Raw genomic sequence first — 18,344 nt, 5'->3', positions numbered from 1 at the left:
TACCGCTCCCTTCTTTTAATTAAAAAAAAAGTAAAATTTCAAATGTCCCGTGACAAAGATTTCACCGTGCGCCTACACTTTGTTCATACTTTGAGCCTAATACAATAGAATTTCTTACTTAAGGGACATATTACAGATGTAAAAGTAAAATAACGAGTTACGATGGTCAAAACCATGTCTTATTAGATATGGTGGCTACTTAAATTTTAATAAATCTTGGAACCAAATTTATCCGGGTCCTAAGTTTTTCTGGGGTACTGAAGCCGCAACTGGGGTGACGTAACGGCGAAATATATTGAAGATTAAAATAATAGAGTCGTCACAAAGTTAATTTAGAAAAATATTAAAAAAATATTTTATTAAAGAAAATTGGTCTTTGAAAATAAAATGCTTTCTGGAGTTGATTACGAGTAAGAAAAGTATTAGCATCCTACCCCGTACGTTAAAAAAATAGTTACCTTATATTAATTATGCGAATTATTGATAAGATTTTAAATATTCATTTCACCCTAAAAAATAAATAAGAATGATTGTTGAAAAAGAAAACTAATTTTGAAAATTTATTTTTGTGCTTGACGGGAAGCGTCCCGCTCCGACGTATCCCTCCCTCGGTATAATAGGAAACTCAAACTTACGTCATTTTGTAGAAAATATTTGTGTGTTGATTGATTTTAATTTTGAAAATAATTTTAAAAAAAAATCATTTGAACGTTTTAGATTTGATAATTTCGGACTATCAAGCTGTCGCAGCTAAAATAATCTGAAATGATAATTGTGGGATTAACAAGCTGTTTCAATTCAGCTAATCATTTTAAAATAAATTTCATTTTATTATTTTCATTATTATAAATTTTACGATAAATTTAAATAAATTTTAAATCACCAAGCCGTCACGATTAAAATGAATCAAAATAAAAAATGGAGTTAACAAGCCGTCACGGCTCAGCTGACTTTCATTTTAATTAATTGCAAAAAAAGTTCTTGGCTTAAAATCATCATATTGTCACAATCGAAATGATTTTAAAAACAATAGAATTAACAAGCTGTTCGCTAATCCTCTTCTTTTACCATAAATATAACTTGTGATTCGTTTTCATAATCAACTACATAGTTGATAATAATAATAATAACGATGTAATTATTAACCAGATTGACTACACATACAGAATTCGGCACAATAAAACACATTTAGCTTAAGAATCGAAAAGGAGAAGCAATATGAAAAAGAGCGAACTCCCAGTAGCTAGTGGCTAACATATAGTTAATGAAATAATATTATATATAAAAAAGAAAAAAAAGAAAAAAGTAATACATATGGAAACGATGGGATGAAACAAATAAAAAGAACAACTATTTTATAGTTATATATCAAATACATTGGGAATCGTAAACATACAATATAAGAATAATAAACATTTGCTACCATAATACATTCAGGCAAAGGAGAAAAATGTTCAGCCCACAACTATTACATAGATGTGGGGAAAATAATTATAATGTTATAAGAAAATGTTTAGGTTATGTTATAGAGATCAAAATTATGAGACCCATACTTGTTATCAAAAATAAAAGAAATAAAAAGTGTGGGTCTCACAATCTCTATCTCTATAACATAACTTAAGGGGCCGTTTGATATGAGAGATACTTTTTTTAACCAAAAAAAAATATTGTTGGAGATTTGGTAGAATTTTTTTATTTTTTTATTTCGGGTAAGTTAAAAAAAAGTATTTGGTTGGCCAAAATTTTGCCGGAAAAATTGGGTTAATTTTACTGATGTCATGTTTGGTTGATGGTAAAATATTGATGAAAATGTAAATTGAAATTACCAAAATACCAAAGATCATGGCAATCTCTTTACATATGCTGTCATATATCACAAGAGTATTTGTGACTTAACATATTATATTCAAAATCCAAGACCATAGGCAAAAAAAAAATACCAAAGATTAAGTGAGATAATTTTTTGCCTTTGTGAAGTTGAAAAGGAAAATACTAGAGAAAAAAAATTGATGGCATTTTGTTTACAATACCCATACCAAACATGGTAAATAAATATTCTTCACTCCACTTTCACATCGTTCCATATCAAATACTCGTACCAAACATTCCTTAAACACTTTCCTATAATATTATATTTCTATTTCCCATAAATGTATACATCAAGGATTATTGAAGAATATTTAGTTTTTAGGATCAAAAAACGATGTGGGCCCGCAATGGTCTAATAGCACTTATGTATTAAAATCTGACTATGTATATTAACTTTGAATCCATGACAGCTTTCCGTTTAATAAAAGCTATTAGCAATAATATAAAAAAATAACACAAGCATTCTTACTTGAGGTTCATGCACAACAAAGAGAAATCAACTCACAAGGATTCGTCGTCGAGTCAGACACTATGTCAAACATCACGTCAACATTAAAACAAAATAACAATCTCTGCAGTATGCATCTTCCACTTAGTACACAAATCAAGCTATATCAGAACAAGCATTCTCAGCATCAACAGCAACAAACAAACAAACAAACAGATAAAATCCTTCAAGCAAGCATTCTTAAAACACAAGTATAAGGTATTGAGATATGTAAAATTTATAAATCAACCATCATACTATCCGAATATGAGTTATCAATTGCTAAACAACAGTGGGAAATAATATATAAAAAAACCAAAATTACCAGAATCAGAGTTTCTCCGAAACAAATCCTGCCTCCCTTCCTTTTTTCTTTTTGCTTTTATTAGAGTACCTTCCAAACAAAAGAATCTCACTGATACAAACTTTTTTTTAAGAAAAGAAAGAAACTCTCAAGCTCTCTTTTTCTTGTGAAAACTGCCAGCCCTCTCTTCCTAGAGCCTCCTCCTATTTATAGAATAATTGCTCCCTTGCTTTTTCTGATCTTTTTCCTTTTCTTCCTGAACACGATTCCCCTGATTTTCTTATCCTCAAGATAGCTCCCTGCTTTTCTTATCCCGAACCTTGTGTCCTGGACTTGCTCACGTGGAATAAATCTTTGGTACTACTGCTGTATCAAAGATCCAGTACATCCCACCAATGAAAATAATACATGTTACTTAAATTCTTTTTTTTTTGTCAGATTTTTTCTCTCTCCTTTAACGTGTAATGCTCTCATTGATGAAATGCACTGAATTTAGGTACAACAGTAGTACCAAAGATTTATTCGGTCAGGTGGAGTTATCTTGAAGACGATCTCACCTTGATCGCCAAAGGCGGTTTGCCACTTATCCTTGTGTTGGAAGTTGGAACTATTTGATCAGGGTCAGCAATTGTTCTTAGGCTTTCTGCAACAGGTTCATCTAATTCAGCCTTTTATTCAGTATTCTGCATAACATAGAGTTTACTCCATCAATTGCACTCGCTTTTGCATTCAATCTATTAACAGTTTAATATACATATGATATACACTTGCTTCTCAGGATGATTGAAAAGTAAAACACAAGTATATTGAATGATCCATTTTACAGTACTATTTACCTAAAATACAATGATATTTCAATAGGTGAAGGATTCAGATACTAATCTAGTAGGAGAGGAAAGCATAGGTTTTGGGGGAATTTCCAGGGAATTCATGCTGCCTTCCAACATATCTATCACTCTACTAATTGTAGGTCTATCATTTGGAAACGTTTGAGTGCACCATAAACCAACCACGGTCAATCTCTTTGTTATCTCATTTTCTTCTGTGGTAATCACCTCATCTGGTCTCAAATCACTGCCTTGCTCAAGCCTGTTGTATACCCAATGTGGGAAGTATAACTCACTAGTGTGACTGGTTTCAGCATGAATGTTCTTCCTCCCTCCCACCATTTCTAGCAACATCATTCCATAGCTGTAAACATCAGACTTATGAGAAACACCTCCAAAATGTCTATTCCACATTTCTGGAGCTCCATACCCAATTGTCCCTCTAGCTTCTGACATGGAAATTATGCTCTCTCTCATGGGACAGAGCTTTGCTAGCCCAAAATCTGATATCTTGGGGCAGAAATTCTCATCCAAGAGGATATTATGTGGTTTTATGTCAAAATGCAAAATTCTAGTATTGCATCCCCTATGCAAGTACTCCAACCCTCGAGCAATTCCTATGGCAATTTGATACAAATTCTCCCAGCTTAAAGATGCAACGGTTTCGTGTCCCTCTTTGTAAATAAACTTTTCAAGGGAACCATTGGACATAAACTCATAGATGAGAGCTTTCTTGCGGCCTTCCAAACAAAATCCAAGAAGGGTGACAACATTGACGTGAGAAGTTTTACTGATACTGGCAACCTCATTGATGAAGTCTTCATTGTTTCCTTTGGATGACCTCAATATCTTTACAGCCACAGGGCAACCACTAAATAGATGTCCTTTGTATACAGAACCAAAACCACCTTGTCCTAGTTTATGTTTGAAGGAGTTGGTCATTTTCTTGACATTTGAGAATTTGTATCTTTTTAAAGTTAGGGCTCCATGATTTTTTAAGAATGCTTCAATATCTTGGTTACTTTTTGTGGTCAAACAAAATTTTTCATTCCATGTTGATGACTTGCATCTGAAATAAAAAATAGTGATACATATCAACAATCCTGCTATCACTCCGCCAATAATACCTGTTAGCAGACACAGTTAATGAATTAGTGGTTCAGAAACATGTGATATAGTTTTATTTTCAAAAATTAATATTGCAGGAAAAACAAAACCTAAATAATTAAAAGTTATAGTTCTAGGATATTTTAGAGATTGTTTGACATTTTTTTTAAACTATAAGTTACTTTTAAGTTAAAGTTAAATAAATTTAAAAACATTTTAATGATTATATAAACCTATTCTCCGGGTTTTAAATGAAAGAGATGCAACAATTTACCATTAGAGTAAATAATTAGAGTAAAATTATAAATACAAATTTAGAATAAGAGTAAGAACATCCTAGCTACCTCAAACTATAAAATAAATATGATGACTACAAAAAGCTAGCACACATCTTAAAAAAACTTCTCTAGAGAATTTTTAGTTTTTAGTTTTTTTCTTTGTTATAAAAAAAATCTCTTTTTATAATAAAAACTTTTATAAAATTATATTTCGTTAAATTTTTGTTTTAAAGAGAAGATGCACTAAAAATAAAACATGCTAAAGAGGAAAATATTTTCGGTACATCAGATGTACCAATCATCCGGTACATCTTTTACCAAATATGAAAAAAAAGTAACATATTTACACTATTATTTTCTTTATGATTATTTTCTTTTATATCCCTCTTTTTCTATTTTTGATAAGGGAATACATACTTGATACTCCTGTGGTACCAAAAATTAACTCGCTAAAGAGACCCTTAATGATAGCAACTACTCATAGCCTCCCCCTTTTGCCTAAGTACCACGCATGGAAAAGTTTAATTAAGTAAATACATAAAATAGTTAAAATAAAACTATTAAAGTTTAAAATTAAAATAGGAGATATGATCAACTTATATCGGTATAAGACTAATAACTTTTACACTCAATCTTAACTGTTGATTTTCGTTCATCAAACGACTGCAATTAATTAGATTATTTTCATTAATTAATTATTAATTATAATTGTTAGATATACGAAAATCAATTGTTAAGATTGAGCGTAAGAATTATTACTCTTACATCGGTGTAAGAAGAAGATCATGCCTCTTAAAATAGAATATAACAAAGTTTTCCATACCAAATTTTAACATACTTGTATACCTAGAAATTTAAAATCATTGGTTAAGTTGAAAGAACTCTATATCAATTACTCATGTGCCTATGGTGCGTGCTTTGAATTATGTGTTGGGGATGTTGAAGGGTATGCTTTTATTTCATACTTGATATTCATATTTCAAAATTATTTTCAATTGAAGTCCGAAAAAGTGTCGTCAAAGGTACAAAAATATTAAGGCTTTATAAACCAAAAAAGAGGTAATTTTTGAAGGTACACTTGTCGCACTATTCATTCACTGCGACAGCCAAATAAAAAATAGAGAGAAGATGTGTAAATTGTACGGAGGAGACAAAGACAGAAACAAATTTGTCCATGTATAATTTTTTGAGTGAAGAATGCACCTACGAGGACGAGTGCACCGAAAATGCTTTCCAAATAAGAGATGTGTCTGCGCTTTCCAATTTAATGAAGGATAATTATTCTTCTTTTTTAGATGACATTTGGTACGCGGTATTTTTTAAAATTTTGGATAAACTGAATTTTGTTAAATTTTTAATTTTTTAATATATTATTGTAAACTGAATATAAAAATTATATTTTTGAAAATCGAAATTTTCGGAAAAAAAAATTATTCTCTACCAAACATTCTCTCTCTTATATGTTGGTGCATAAAAGAAGAGATTGATAGAGAAGAATTTTATTTTACCCAGAAATTTCGATTTTCATGAATATGATGAAAACATATAGTTTACTATAATATTCAAAAATTAAAAATTTTAAAATTTTTAATTTTTCTCAAGTCATAAAAAGAACCGAGTACCAAACGTGAAAAAAGAAAAGAAAAAAGAGGAAAGGGTGCAGATTGAATAAAGATTTCTCATAAATATTACAAAAATATAATAAGAAATTAAATCTATTACCTATAAGTATTTTTCGTAGCAAGTTCCACCAAGTACCTGAAACAATAGTAGTCAGAGGAAAGAGGAGTTGGTTAGAGCAGTCGTGATTGGAATAAATTTTTGGTATTAATATTGCATCAAAGATTCAATGCATTCTACTAATAAAAATATTATATGTCAGTTAATTTTTTTTCTCCACTGAATTTAAGTGCGCACAAAAATTTATTCTGCTGAACTCAGTCATGTTGGAAGGTTTTAAGCTTCAAAGGAGAATATTCTACTTTGTAGTGAAGGGGAAAAGCCACACTTGTAGATATTGGACACATAAAATAATATTTTGAAAATATTGTAGCAAAAGTGTATTGTATAATCAAAATCTAATTAATATTTTGAAGGCGGTGTATGAGAAAAAATGGTAGATAAAGTAATTAAGAAGAAGAGGGGCATGCAAGGAAGGAAGACGTACTATTAGAAACTCCACCATAGCAATGAATAGCATCAGATCCATGTTGGCAATAACAGGTAAATTGATGAGAAGTTAAATTGACTCCACAAGCTCCTTTACTATCCAAACATGGTATGCATTCGTGATCGTGTGGAACAGTATAGTTCACCTCAAACCCACCATCCAAAGCCTTATTCAGAGCATCAAATCTATCGCCATAAGGATCCAGAGGAACCTCAATCGGCACTTGGATATATCGTTTGCAATTCTGAAGCTCTGGGAATTCTTTCAACACGTCATCTTTATCACCCACACGATAGGTACCATTCTCATTATTTCCGCACGTGAAGTTGTATCTATCTACTGCAGAGGAATCTGAAGAAGAGGAACAGTTGTAGAAAATGGTGATGTTGTACACAGTTCCATGGTACGCGAAGAGGGTGGGGTCCAGGTCCAAGTAAGTGTCGTTAAGTTGCCGAGAACAAACATCATCGACCCTTTGCTTCATTGTAATGGTGTAAGCTGTTGTGTCGATATGCAAAACTTGGAAATTTTGTAAGCCATTTAGAATGGTGGTACTATCATTCTGACACTCAAGTTTGAAACCTAATTGGTCGCCGCCGCCACAATATTGGGGTCTGTTGTGTCCCCAAAAAGGGTAGAAGATGTTGGACATGTATCCACAGTTGTATGGCAGCCTGCTACAATTGGTGTATTTGGTGTCTTCTTCTTGAGAATGGGACTGTGGCAAATTGGTTAAGATGAACAAAAACATGGTGGCTATGGTTTTAAGGACTAAGCGTTTATCAATATTATCATCCATTCTTATCGACAACGCCCTTACAGTTACTTTACTTAACGCCTCACAAACACATATATATATCATAGCTTTTAATTAAAGTGTTTTCTGGCTTTAGCCCTTTTATGTGCCTTAAAAAAAACAAGAAGAAAAAAAGTGTTTTCTCTTTCTCGATTCTCGAGGGAACTTAATTTCAAGCAAGAGTCTCGGACGAAACTACCTATGAGTTTCCTATATCACTGGATTGACCAAAGAAAATAGAACTAAAATTTTGAAAAAGAGGAAGGGCGGTTTGAATTCCGTTCTCAAAAAATAGTTTTTTAATTCTCATAATAAAAAAACATGTTTGGGAACATTGGTGTTTACGGTCTAGATTGGATCGATTTTGGAAATAAAAATTATCCTATCCAATTCCTTTGATTTGATCAAGTAATCATTCATTCCGTTTGAATTTTTTTTCAATTCTAATCCGATCCAATCCAATTTTTTTCAAATTTAGATTGGATCGATTTTTAATTTTTTGAAAAGCCTAAAATTTCTTTCATGATTATTGTGCAAATAACATATCTTTTGTATATATTGACTTTGTAATATTTTTCTTCTTCCGAAATACAGAAGTTTTAGTAAACAATAATATAGTTTTTCTTTTGGCAATGAGATATGAAGCTCTACACATGAAATTTTGCTGATGAGATGTGGCTAGTTTTTTTCTTGGATTTAGTTAATTAATTAATGGGTCTTGGGTTTAGAATGTTTTGAACTATGATTGGGAAAGACCCAAGTAGGTAGAGGAGAATTAACATATTGGATTGAATCGATTTTCATCAACCAAATCGAAAACCGATCCAATCCAATTAAAATTTGCGGGTTTTTTTTTCGATTTTTGATTTATTCGGTTATTAGTTTTTCGGTTTGGTCACTGCGGTTTGAATCTATTTGGATCGGTTGATGAACACACCTATTTGGTACTATTTATTTGTAAAAATAGTTTTAAAAATTATAACTGTTTTAAATTTTAAAATAAAAAAACACAAAAAAATACTCATTTCATTAACTATTATACAAAATAATTTTAAAGAAACATAAAAAAAGAAGAACGTAATCAAGCAGGCTCGAAAAAACCCTGACTTTCCTAACTTTACTTTTTTTAATGGGTCAAGTTTTTTAAATAGTGCTATAACAATTTATAATCAAATCCTTACTAATAGATTCCCGCAGAAAAATTAAAATATTGCTCTTTTAATAATTATTTATAAAAATATAATTGTTTTGAAATTAAATACGTACAGATCTATTTCATTCAGTTATGTTCAAAAATGGCTGTGACCATTCACGCCCCATGCAAGGCGTGACTCACCAGTGAATCAGTGATAACACGTGGCAAAAAAATCAATAGTTTAGTCGTAAAATTTTAGAAGATCATAATTTTTGGCTCGGGTATTTGAATAAGGTAAATTTTTATTTGATTTCACATAATTTTTCGATATCTACGTAATGGCATATCATTGAAGAGGGGATTTGGTCAAAACATTCCAAAATTTGGGATATTTCACCGTAAAACTTCGGAAGCCCATAACTTTGGATGAAGGTGTCCTAATTAGGTGTTTTTCTTATTCCATATAATTTTTAGAGATCGAGCTACGTGCTTGTTTTGACATACTTTATTTTTGAGTATGATGTTATTTAAAATTTTACTTTCCAACATTAACAAGTAATCCTACAGGAATTTACGAGTGCGTGGATCTCAAAAAGTTATCTGGAATAAAAAAAGCATATGATTATATGACCTTTCAAAATTTTATAATAAACTTTAGCTCATGTAAATGGTTACATGGACAATGTCATCGATTATATCATCCAGTCAACGGAAAAACATAGGCATGTTAATTTTTGTTTTAAAATGGGGCAAACGGGTCAAAAATCCCAATAAACCCATATTTTTTTCTATTTCTTCTCTTTAGATAGCCCCACATAGACCTCGCACGCTTTTATATGTGTGTAAAAAATGATTTTGTTTTCTATAATATAAAAAACATCAAATCCTATAATTATATGGATAACGAACATTATATTTTATGTCTTTTTGCAAAAGGAGAGCTTATTAATGTTTCTATAGCGTCAAGCACCGTTAAATGCAGTCTATTTTCTTTGAAGATTTTTTTTTCATCGATTTTCTAGATCATTTGACATGCGATTTTTAAAATCAAAATTAGGACATGTTGTATTTATTGGGAATTAAAATGCGAGTGATAAAAAATAACACATCGCGAAGGAATGGGCTAAGCATAATACATATAACTGAAATGACTCATAAAGCTACTATGTTTGGTCTAGTGGGGAGAGATTTGGATAGTTTGTATTAGGTCATATGTTCAATTCCCATTTGTATAAAAAAAAGACTCATAAATTCAAAGACTTATGGTTGATTTGATACGAGATCTCATATTGTGGCTTTGTTGTTTAGGACATGTTTAGTGCATAGTATAGAATAAGACTTGATAGTATAAGACCTGATTGTATAAGACCTGATTAAATTTTAATATTATCCAGCGTTTGACACGGTATTGTATAAAATAATATATTGTATAAGATAATATCATCTAGTATTTGGTAATGTACTGTAAAATACTATATAGGATAAAAATAAATATTTTTAATAAAAATATCATTTAATAAAGAATTTATATAATTCTTCAAAAAAATGTCATATGATATTAATTTTTATAAAAATTTATTGATCAGTGTGTCCAAAACATAAATTAATTTTTATAAAAATAAAAATATTAAATATTTTAAAAATTAATATATTGAAAAATTAATTTTTATTTTAATATATTAATATTATAATATATTAATTTTTGAGAATTACACTGGTCAACGATGTTAATACACCAACCTCTTATCAGGCCTTATCCCTCTCCCTTAGACCGGATTAAGTTATACATCGTTTTGATGTATTAAGGGATCCTGCTGTATAAACTTATACTATATGATGGTCACACCAAACAACTGAAAATGTCATAACGTATAATATAAATACGTCACACCAAATAAAACCTTAGACATATTAATATGTGTACATAAAAGTGAAAGGACTCCAATTTGGTGGCATTTCCGGTGAATTCATGCTGCCATCCAATATCAATATATTTATCACTAGCGGAGCCAGAAATAAGATTAAGATAGTATCAAAATACTCAACTAATAAAATTCAGTTAGTATCAATGATGTATTATTTTTAAAAACATAACCAATACCAAAACTATATCATAATTTTTTAAAAGAATATGTTGTATTTTTTTAAAATATTGGCACCAGCTCGTTACCAAGTGGCTTTTTCATTGTGTACTCATTGTAGGTCTATCATTGGAAACGTTTGAATACACCATAAACCCACTACAGTCAACCTCTTTGCTATCTCATTTTCTTATGCTGTCATCACCTCATCTAGTTTCAACTCATTGCCAAGCTCTAGGCTCTTGTGTATCCAATGCGGGAAGTATATATATCTCACTTGTGTGACTTGCTTATGCATTAACGTTCTTCTTACCTCCCACCATTTCTAATAACATCATTCCGTAGCTATAAACATTAGACTTGTGTAAAACTCCAGCAAAATGCCTATTCAGCACTTCTGGAGCTACGTACATACCCCATTGTTCGAACAAATCTTAGGTATTATGGATGTACATACATCCTATCCGAAGAGGAAAAACTTTTAAGACTTAAATGAAAATAAAAATTAAAAGGAGGATTCAAATGAGAGAAAACTTTCTACATCTAAAAATAATGCGCTGGAGAAATTTTCCCCATTGTTCCTCTAGCATCTGATATATATGGAAATAATTCTCTCTTTTCTCTGGGACTAGCACTGTGGCCATAGCAGTATCATTCGTTCCGCAAGCTCCATTACTTTCCTTAAAACTTGCGCATTCTCCGTCATCTGCAATATTATAGAACACGTCAAAACCATTAGCAGAAGCTTTTCTAAGAGAACCTATTCCACCATCAGATTCCAAAGGGATTTCCCTGTAAACTGGCACATGTATAAATGACCTGCTAGAAACTGAGTAATTGGTGTCTTCTTTTTTACATTGTGATTGTGGCAAGGTGGTTAATAAGTAGATGAAAGAGATGGTGAATTTGAACTTATACGGAACATGGGGATATGGTCTTCCATTTTTACGTGCATGAAAATGGTGTTAATGTTACATTATGACCATGTATTTTATTTTTGAGTTTCTCTTCTTAATGGTGCAAACGAAAGTGGACCCACACGCAGACGAAAGCACCATTGAGTTTCTTGTTTGCGTGCAAAGTGGACAAGGAAAATGGAAATGAGAATTAAAGAAGAGTTTTATTTTTTTATTTTTTTTGGTAAACAAGAAGAGCTTTATTTATATTCATGTTTACGTCCTCATGGCTTTTTGTTTCTTGTTTTGAAGATATTGTTATCATGTAAGTTGATTAATCATTTTGTTCATGTTTTAAAAAAATTATTATTTTGTCCCATCTCTAAAGTATACATCAATACGCTTCTTTTTCAAATTATTTGTTCATATGTTGATATCTAACCAAAGTTTGATGGACATTTATTCATAATTTACTCGAATAAATAATTTATAAAGATTAAAATTTAATCAAATTTTGATTAAACGGGACAAATTGATATATACTTTGAAAAAAGCCACAAAAATATATTATTTGGAAAGGGAATAAAGAGATAAAAAAATTAAAACAAAAATAAAATGACCAATCAGCGCGCCCTATCATTGAACATCCATGATTTTTTTTTTCTGCCGGAAAGAAAATGGCAAATGAGACATTTCCAAACATGTTGAAAATTATTGTTTCAAAGTTGTCGACAGAAAGCAGTAGTAGTGCATCGTCCCAAACATGAAATTAGAAATCAGCATATTATAAGCTTCACTGGCCCATCATTAACAACAGTAGAAATTGAAAATGGGTGCAAGACTTTTGACTCACTGCTGGTCACCGCAAAATCCGTGTTCAACGTACAAATTTGTCCCCATCAGGGGTCCCTGGAATTAATTATGGCCTTAATAACAAAGAAGAAAGAGGAGACGATGATTGTTAGAAAAATATAAAACCGCAATATCATTTAAGAGCTTAAATTTTTGGGTAAAAATAATTTTTTATATGATATTAAGCCAACATAATTAAATAGTGATGAGTTCAATTATCAGTTTATCACCATCTCATTTTATTAATAAAAATAATTAATGTTATAAAATTTCTTAGCATAGCTAGTTAAATTGGTTATTTACTATGATGATGATACTGGACGCGTAAGGAATGGGACATGGAAGTTATTTACCAAAAAAATAAAAAAAATAAAAATGAAGGGGACATGTGCGTCCATTTTTGTCCAAATGTACAAGTTCCTCTTTATATTGCCAACTTTTTACTTGCAACACCTGCAATGCAAGTATTCAAAGTAGAATCGTGACACTTTAAGGGCTTGTTTGGTGTGATGTATTTTTAGGTGTTTGGAGTGATCATTGTATAGTATAAACTTATACATCAGGATCTCTTTATACCAGAATGATGTATAACTTAATCAAGCCTATGAGGGTAGGATTAGGCCTGATAAAGGATTGATGTATTAACCAATACAATTCTTAAGAATTAATATATTATTTTAATATTAATATATATTAAAATAAAAAATATTTTTTCAATATATAATTTTTTTAAATATTGGAGATTTTTATTTTTATAAAAATTAATATATTTTTGAACACACTGATCAACAGATTTCTATAAAAAATAATATCATCTTATATATTTGAAAAATTTATATAAATTCATTATTAAAAGATATTTTTATCAAAAATATTATTTTGTATCCTATATAGTATTATACATTGCATTACCAAACATTGGATGATATTATCTTATACAATATCATTCCAAACGTTAGATAGTATTAAAATCTAATCAGGTCTTATACAATCAGACCTTATCCTATCAGGTCTTATCCTATACTGTGTATCAAACATGCCCCAAAGTATAAGCTTTGTCAAGGGTACTGTTTACCGGATTAATTGTCAAGCCTTTTAAAATAGGGAAATACATTCCTCCTTTAATATGATAACAAATAAAAGAGATTCAAATTTTGATGGGCTTCACTGTTAAACCAGAATTAAAAATTAAAAAACTAAAAGAATACTTACACACTTATTGATGGGTCAATGCAAATGTTGTTTTGATATCCTGTTAAAGAAGGCGTGTATTCCCCTTTAAAATAATATGATTTCAACTTTGAAGGTGTGTTAATTTGTTTGGGTGAAAATTTGTCTATGCTTACTTTTTTTTTTTTAACTCTAGTTGTGAACTTAAGAGGAGAATATTTACTTTATGGATTATCAATTGTTTTAGTAATTTTCAAGGATCAAATTTGACAATTATATATGTAAATTTGATAAAAAAAAATATAAATGTTGAAAATAAAATATTAGGATGTAAAATGTTAGTTAAAAAAACGAAGTAATTTAAAGAAATTAAATTTAAAATACAAAGTACAATAAGGTTAAAAAAATGCAATTTCTTTGGACTTGGTCATTTAGGCCTACTTATTGGCATATTATTATTGAGCTTGAAGATTTGAGCACGGAGTTGATATTTGCACTTGCATGATTTGGGCTTGGACTTGTATTGGACCATTTGACCAAAATATTGGACAATTGGTCTTTTACAAATCTTACAAATTCTTTTTCTTTTTCATCCTCTTCCCTTCTTATAGAGATTCTGGTCCTTTCACTTTATGCTTCTTTATATATATATATATATATATATATATAGACGAGATCATTTAACATCAGTGTCAAACAAAAAGTTTGACACCTCATTCAGATCAAGATACATAAATGATGTCACATACTTACAAATAAGAGTTGTTGATCTATCTTGATTTGAATGAGGTGTCAAAGGATCTTCCCTATATATATATATATATACACACACACTCAAAATCATTTTACATCAGTGTAAGTTACACTTCCAATCTTGGTCGTTAATTCTATTTATATTTAACAACTCTAATTTATTAAATATGTAAGCTATTGGATGCAAGCAAACAAATGGTCAAGATATAGTATAAGACTATTTATTCTTATAGCGGTGTAAAAATAACTTGCACTATATATATATATATATATATATATATATATATATATATATATATACATATTGTTGGGAATTCAAGTATGAGTAATAAAAGGTCTCACACTGGAAAGGAATGGGCTAAGCATTGTACGTATAAGAGAAAGAACTTATAAACTCAATAATGTCTTAAAGTTTCGGGTTAAAATGTGAGTTCGAACCCTTATTAGTTCATCCTTATCATATAATTATCTATATGGGTGGAAAACAAGAATAATGCTTACAGTTAAAAATTTATGAGTTCAAGGGGGTGATTATCTATATAATTATCTATACATTAATGGAAAAGATACTATTAGTTCATCCTTTATATATATATATATATATATATATAAAAATAGAATTGGTAATCATTATCTATATGATTGAAAAACAAAAATAATGCTTACTAATTACTATTAAAAATATATATGAGTTTAAGGGGGTGATTATCGACCCTAACTCCTTATTTGCGGCACCATTACTTTTCATGTAGACTTTAATCATGTTTTTTTGAAGGGCTTTATTAATCTCATGTTAAAGGAGATAAGTTATCTCATGTCATAGAGATAAATTTGTTGGCTCCACCACCTGAAAAATAAAAAGAAAATAAAAGAAAAATGTGGCACAATTATCGAAGGCTATGTAGGAGAGAAAATTATCACATGTAGTATAAGAATAGTTTTTCCCATCTTTGAAATTATAACTTTGATATGTCACAACGTTTTTTTTTTTTTTTTTGAATTAATATTTTCTCTAATAAGTTGGAAAGCCTTGGGTATCGGAATTTATCCTTTGTGAACTTCGTAATGTCTAAATTCATAACTTTGTTAGTGAGTGTAGTTCTACTATGTTGACTTCTACTGAAAAGTGGAATGCCATAAGTCAAAGTTAATATTCGTGTTAGATGAAAAATGGTCTTTTAATGAGTTTGGTTAATAGTACATAGAAGTTAAACATGTTCGGGCCCAGTGTGCGTTTGAGTCCCAGTCTCAAATGAATGTTTTCCTATCACAAGTTCAAGTTTTCCCATTCACTGAAGTCTTGTGTTGGTAGGTATTTTTCAGCAACAAGATCTCTTGCCCCAGCAACATCAATGAGTTCTCATGGGCCTTCACTGGCCCAGTTTGGTTGGCTGGTGATGTACATTTTCTAATTGACTGGAATAGCATATGATTTGTTTTAAAATGCAACCAAAAGGACACACGTTTACACAACATAAAAAACTTCAACAAACTAATATGTAGTTGTCTAATTTTGATCTAGACCATTGTTGTCAAAAACTAGTATAGAAACGTAAAAATTTACGTTTTTACTGAAATGATACGTGTTAAAACGCAAGTCAAAACTCTCCTCATTAAAAACTCCTTGCAAAAATGTAAAAACGTTAAAAACGTAAGTTTCTACATTTTTACTTAAATCAAAAAACTGAATCGAGTCTGGTACAAAAAAAAAAAAGAGTCAGGTCGACTTTTAACCCATGACCCAATTTTATTTAAAAAAAAAAACTATTTCCACTTCCCCCAAATCAAAAAACATAATATCTTCTTCTAACTATTTGAAAAAAAAAAGACTCTCGCGTGAGGTCGCAATTGCAGAAAAAGAAGAGGGTGAAGCCATTGGTGAAAAGTTGAAGTACCAAGCTGAGGTGGATTCTGAATAAATCTATGAGGAAAGTTATAGTTACTACCTCTTTTCCTTACTACTAAATCTTAACCGTTGATTTTTGTCAATCTAACGGTTGTAATTTATTGGGTCATACTTATTAATTAATTATTGATTTCTAATAAATTATATCCGTTAGATTGACGAAAATCAATGATTAAGATTTGGTAGTAAGAGGTAGTAAGAAAAAGAGATAGTAACTATAGACTTTCCCTAAATCTATTATGTTTTATTGCAAATGACTAGTTATAGGAGCAAGAGAAAAGAACATTGAGGACATGCAAAATGATATGTTTGATTTGAATTAATTGATATAATTTAGAAGTTACCAAACTTTATTTTTTGATATTTTGGAATTTGTTTGTAGGAGTTGTTAAACTCTTTTTTGATGTTGTTGAACTTATATCTTATATAGTTATGTGATTTATATTTTTTAAATATGAAGTTGTTCATTGAATTTTGAGTAGTAACTTATCTAATATTTGATATATACATACAAATATAATTTTGTATCTTGACCTTAAGTAATAAAAATTTTATGTTTCGTGTCATTTTTATAATTTACGTTTCTACCATCCCCTTCCGTTTCTACGTAGAAATTCAATTTTGACAATATTAATCTAGATTATAGATAGAATGGTAGTAAAAAGAATAGCTTTATCAATCCTTTTCATGTACAATTGGGTTGTACCTTAATGCCACCCTCAATTTTAAATACAAAATTATTAAAAAAAGAGAATATAATTTGAAGTTAATTTAAATTATGTCATAATCATAATTCATTAACTCTTATTTTTTTTAAAAATTTACTTTAAAATAATTTTATCCCAATTTCAATCCCCACCGATAAATACTTCTAGAAAAGCGATACATCATTTTTGACATGGACACATCAAATTCATAATATGAATAAAATATTTTAGTATTATAGATGTTGAAGTTTCTTTGAATCAATCCATAACTGTAACATTAGTATTTTTGCCCCCCTAACATCTATAAATGCTGCTAAAATTGATTTATTTATACCAGCCCAAAGCAAGACCAGGCAATTATGGTAGTTGGAAATTTGGTATAGGTATATAGTTTCGATGATATTGAGATTGATTGAGACTCAAATCCGTGTAGTTATGACAAGGCCTGACCTAATCAGTGACGCGAATATAAATGTCCACAACCCTTGAACGACAATTAATTGCTGCATTAGCGGTAAAAATAACGAAAGCAGTGCTTGAGAAAGTGATCCAACGAAGGTTGACTTTAATTTGTTGACTGCTTCCAAACCCTATAAAAATAAAATAGTTGAAGATTCAATGTACAAGTATCTCTTGTCCCCTAAACACACTGGATTGGACAACTAGAATACTTAATTGCATTCAAAAACCATATATTTTTCTTGTCATTTACTTCGATTCTTTGTCCGTTAAAGTTGGATCAAATCATCTCTAATTATTTTATCATTGAATGAGGTTCTGTTAATTAAATGTGCTTTATCATATAATTAATTTTTCAAAAAATACAATTTACTAAATCGAATGATAGAATCATAAACTGCACTTTCTTTAGTTTTGTTTCAAAGGGGTAATCAATTAGCGTTAGGACCAATGCTATTATCAATCAATTTCACCGTTAGATCGATTATGTTGATCCAACGATTATATTTATTTTCATTTTTGTATGGTTATGATTCCTCATATTTAA

At 30.1% G+C, this 18,344-nt stretch overlaps 1 protein-coding gene across 1 annotated transcript; it reads right to left on the bottom strand.

Annotated features, from left to right (window-relative positions):
• Positions 1 to 3,514: 3,514 nt before the first annotated feature.
• Positions 3,515 to 7,841, bottom strand: LOC133309247 (LEAF RUST 10 DISEASE-RESISTANCE LOCUS RECEPTOR-LIKE PROTEIN KINASE-like 2.1). The gene is made up of 2 exons (XM_061510004.1): positions 7,040 to 7,841; positions 3,515 to 4,614 (listed from the first exon to the last, which is right to left on the bottom strand). Exons 1-2 carry the CDS (start codon positions 7,839 to 7,841, stop codon positions 3,515 to 3,517), a joined length of 1,902 nt encoding a protein of 633 aa, XP_061365988.1.
• Between the last annotated feature and the right edge of the window lie 10,503 nt (positions 7,842 to 18,344).

Source organism: Gastrolobium bilobum, unplaced genomic scaffold, assembly GCF_033153095.1.
Source record: "Gastrolobium bilobum isolate Gb01-03AN ecotype WA unplaced genomic scaffold, APGP_CSIRO_Gbil_v1 utg7600, whole genome shotgun sequence".
NCBI lineage: Eukaryota > Viridiplantae > Streptophyta > Magnoliopsida > Fabales > Fabaceae > Gastrolobium > Gastrolobium bilobum.
The sequence above is the reverse complement of the archived record's forward strand: the minus strand, read 5'-3'. Positions and strand labels throughout refer to the sequence as shown.

Coding starts and splice junctions, on each gene's coding strand:
- LOC133309247 (XM_061510004.1), bottom strand. CDS start 7,841: ATGGATGATAATATTGATAAACGCTTAGTCCTTAAAACCATAGCCACC. Junction 4,615..7,039: donor CTATGGTGGAGTTTCTAATA/GTACGTCTTCCT, acceptor GTCTGCTAACAG/GTATTATTGGCGGAGTGATA.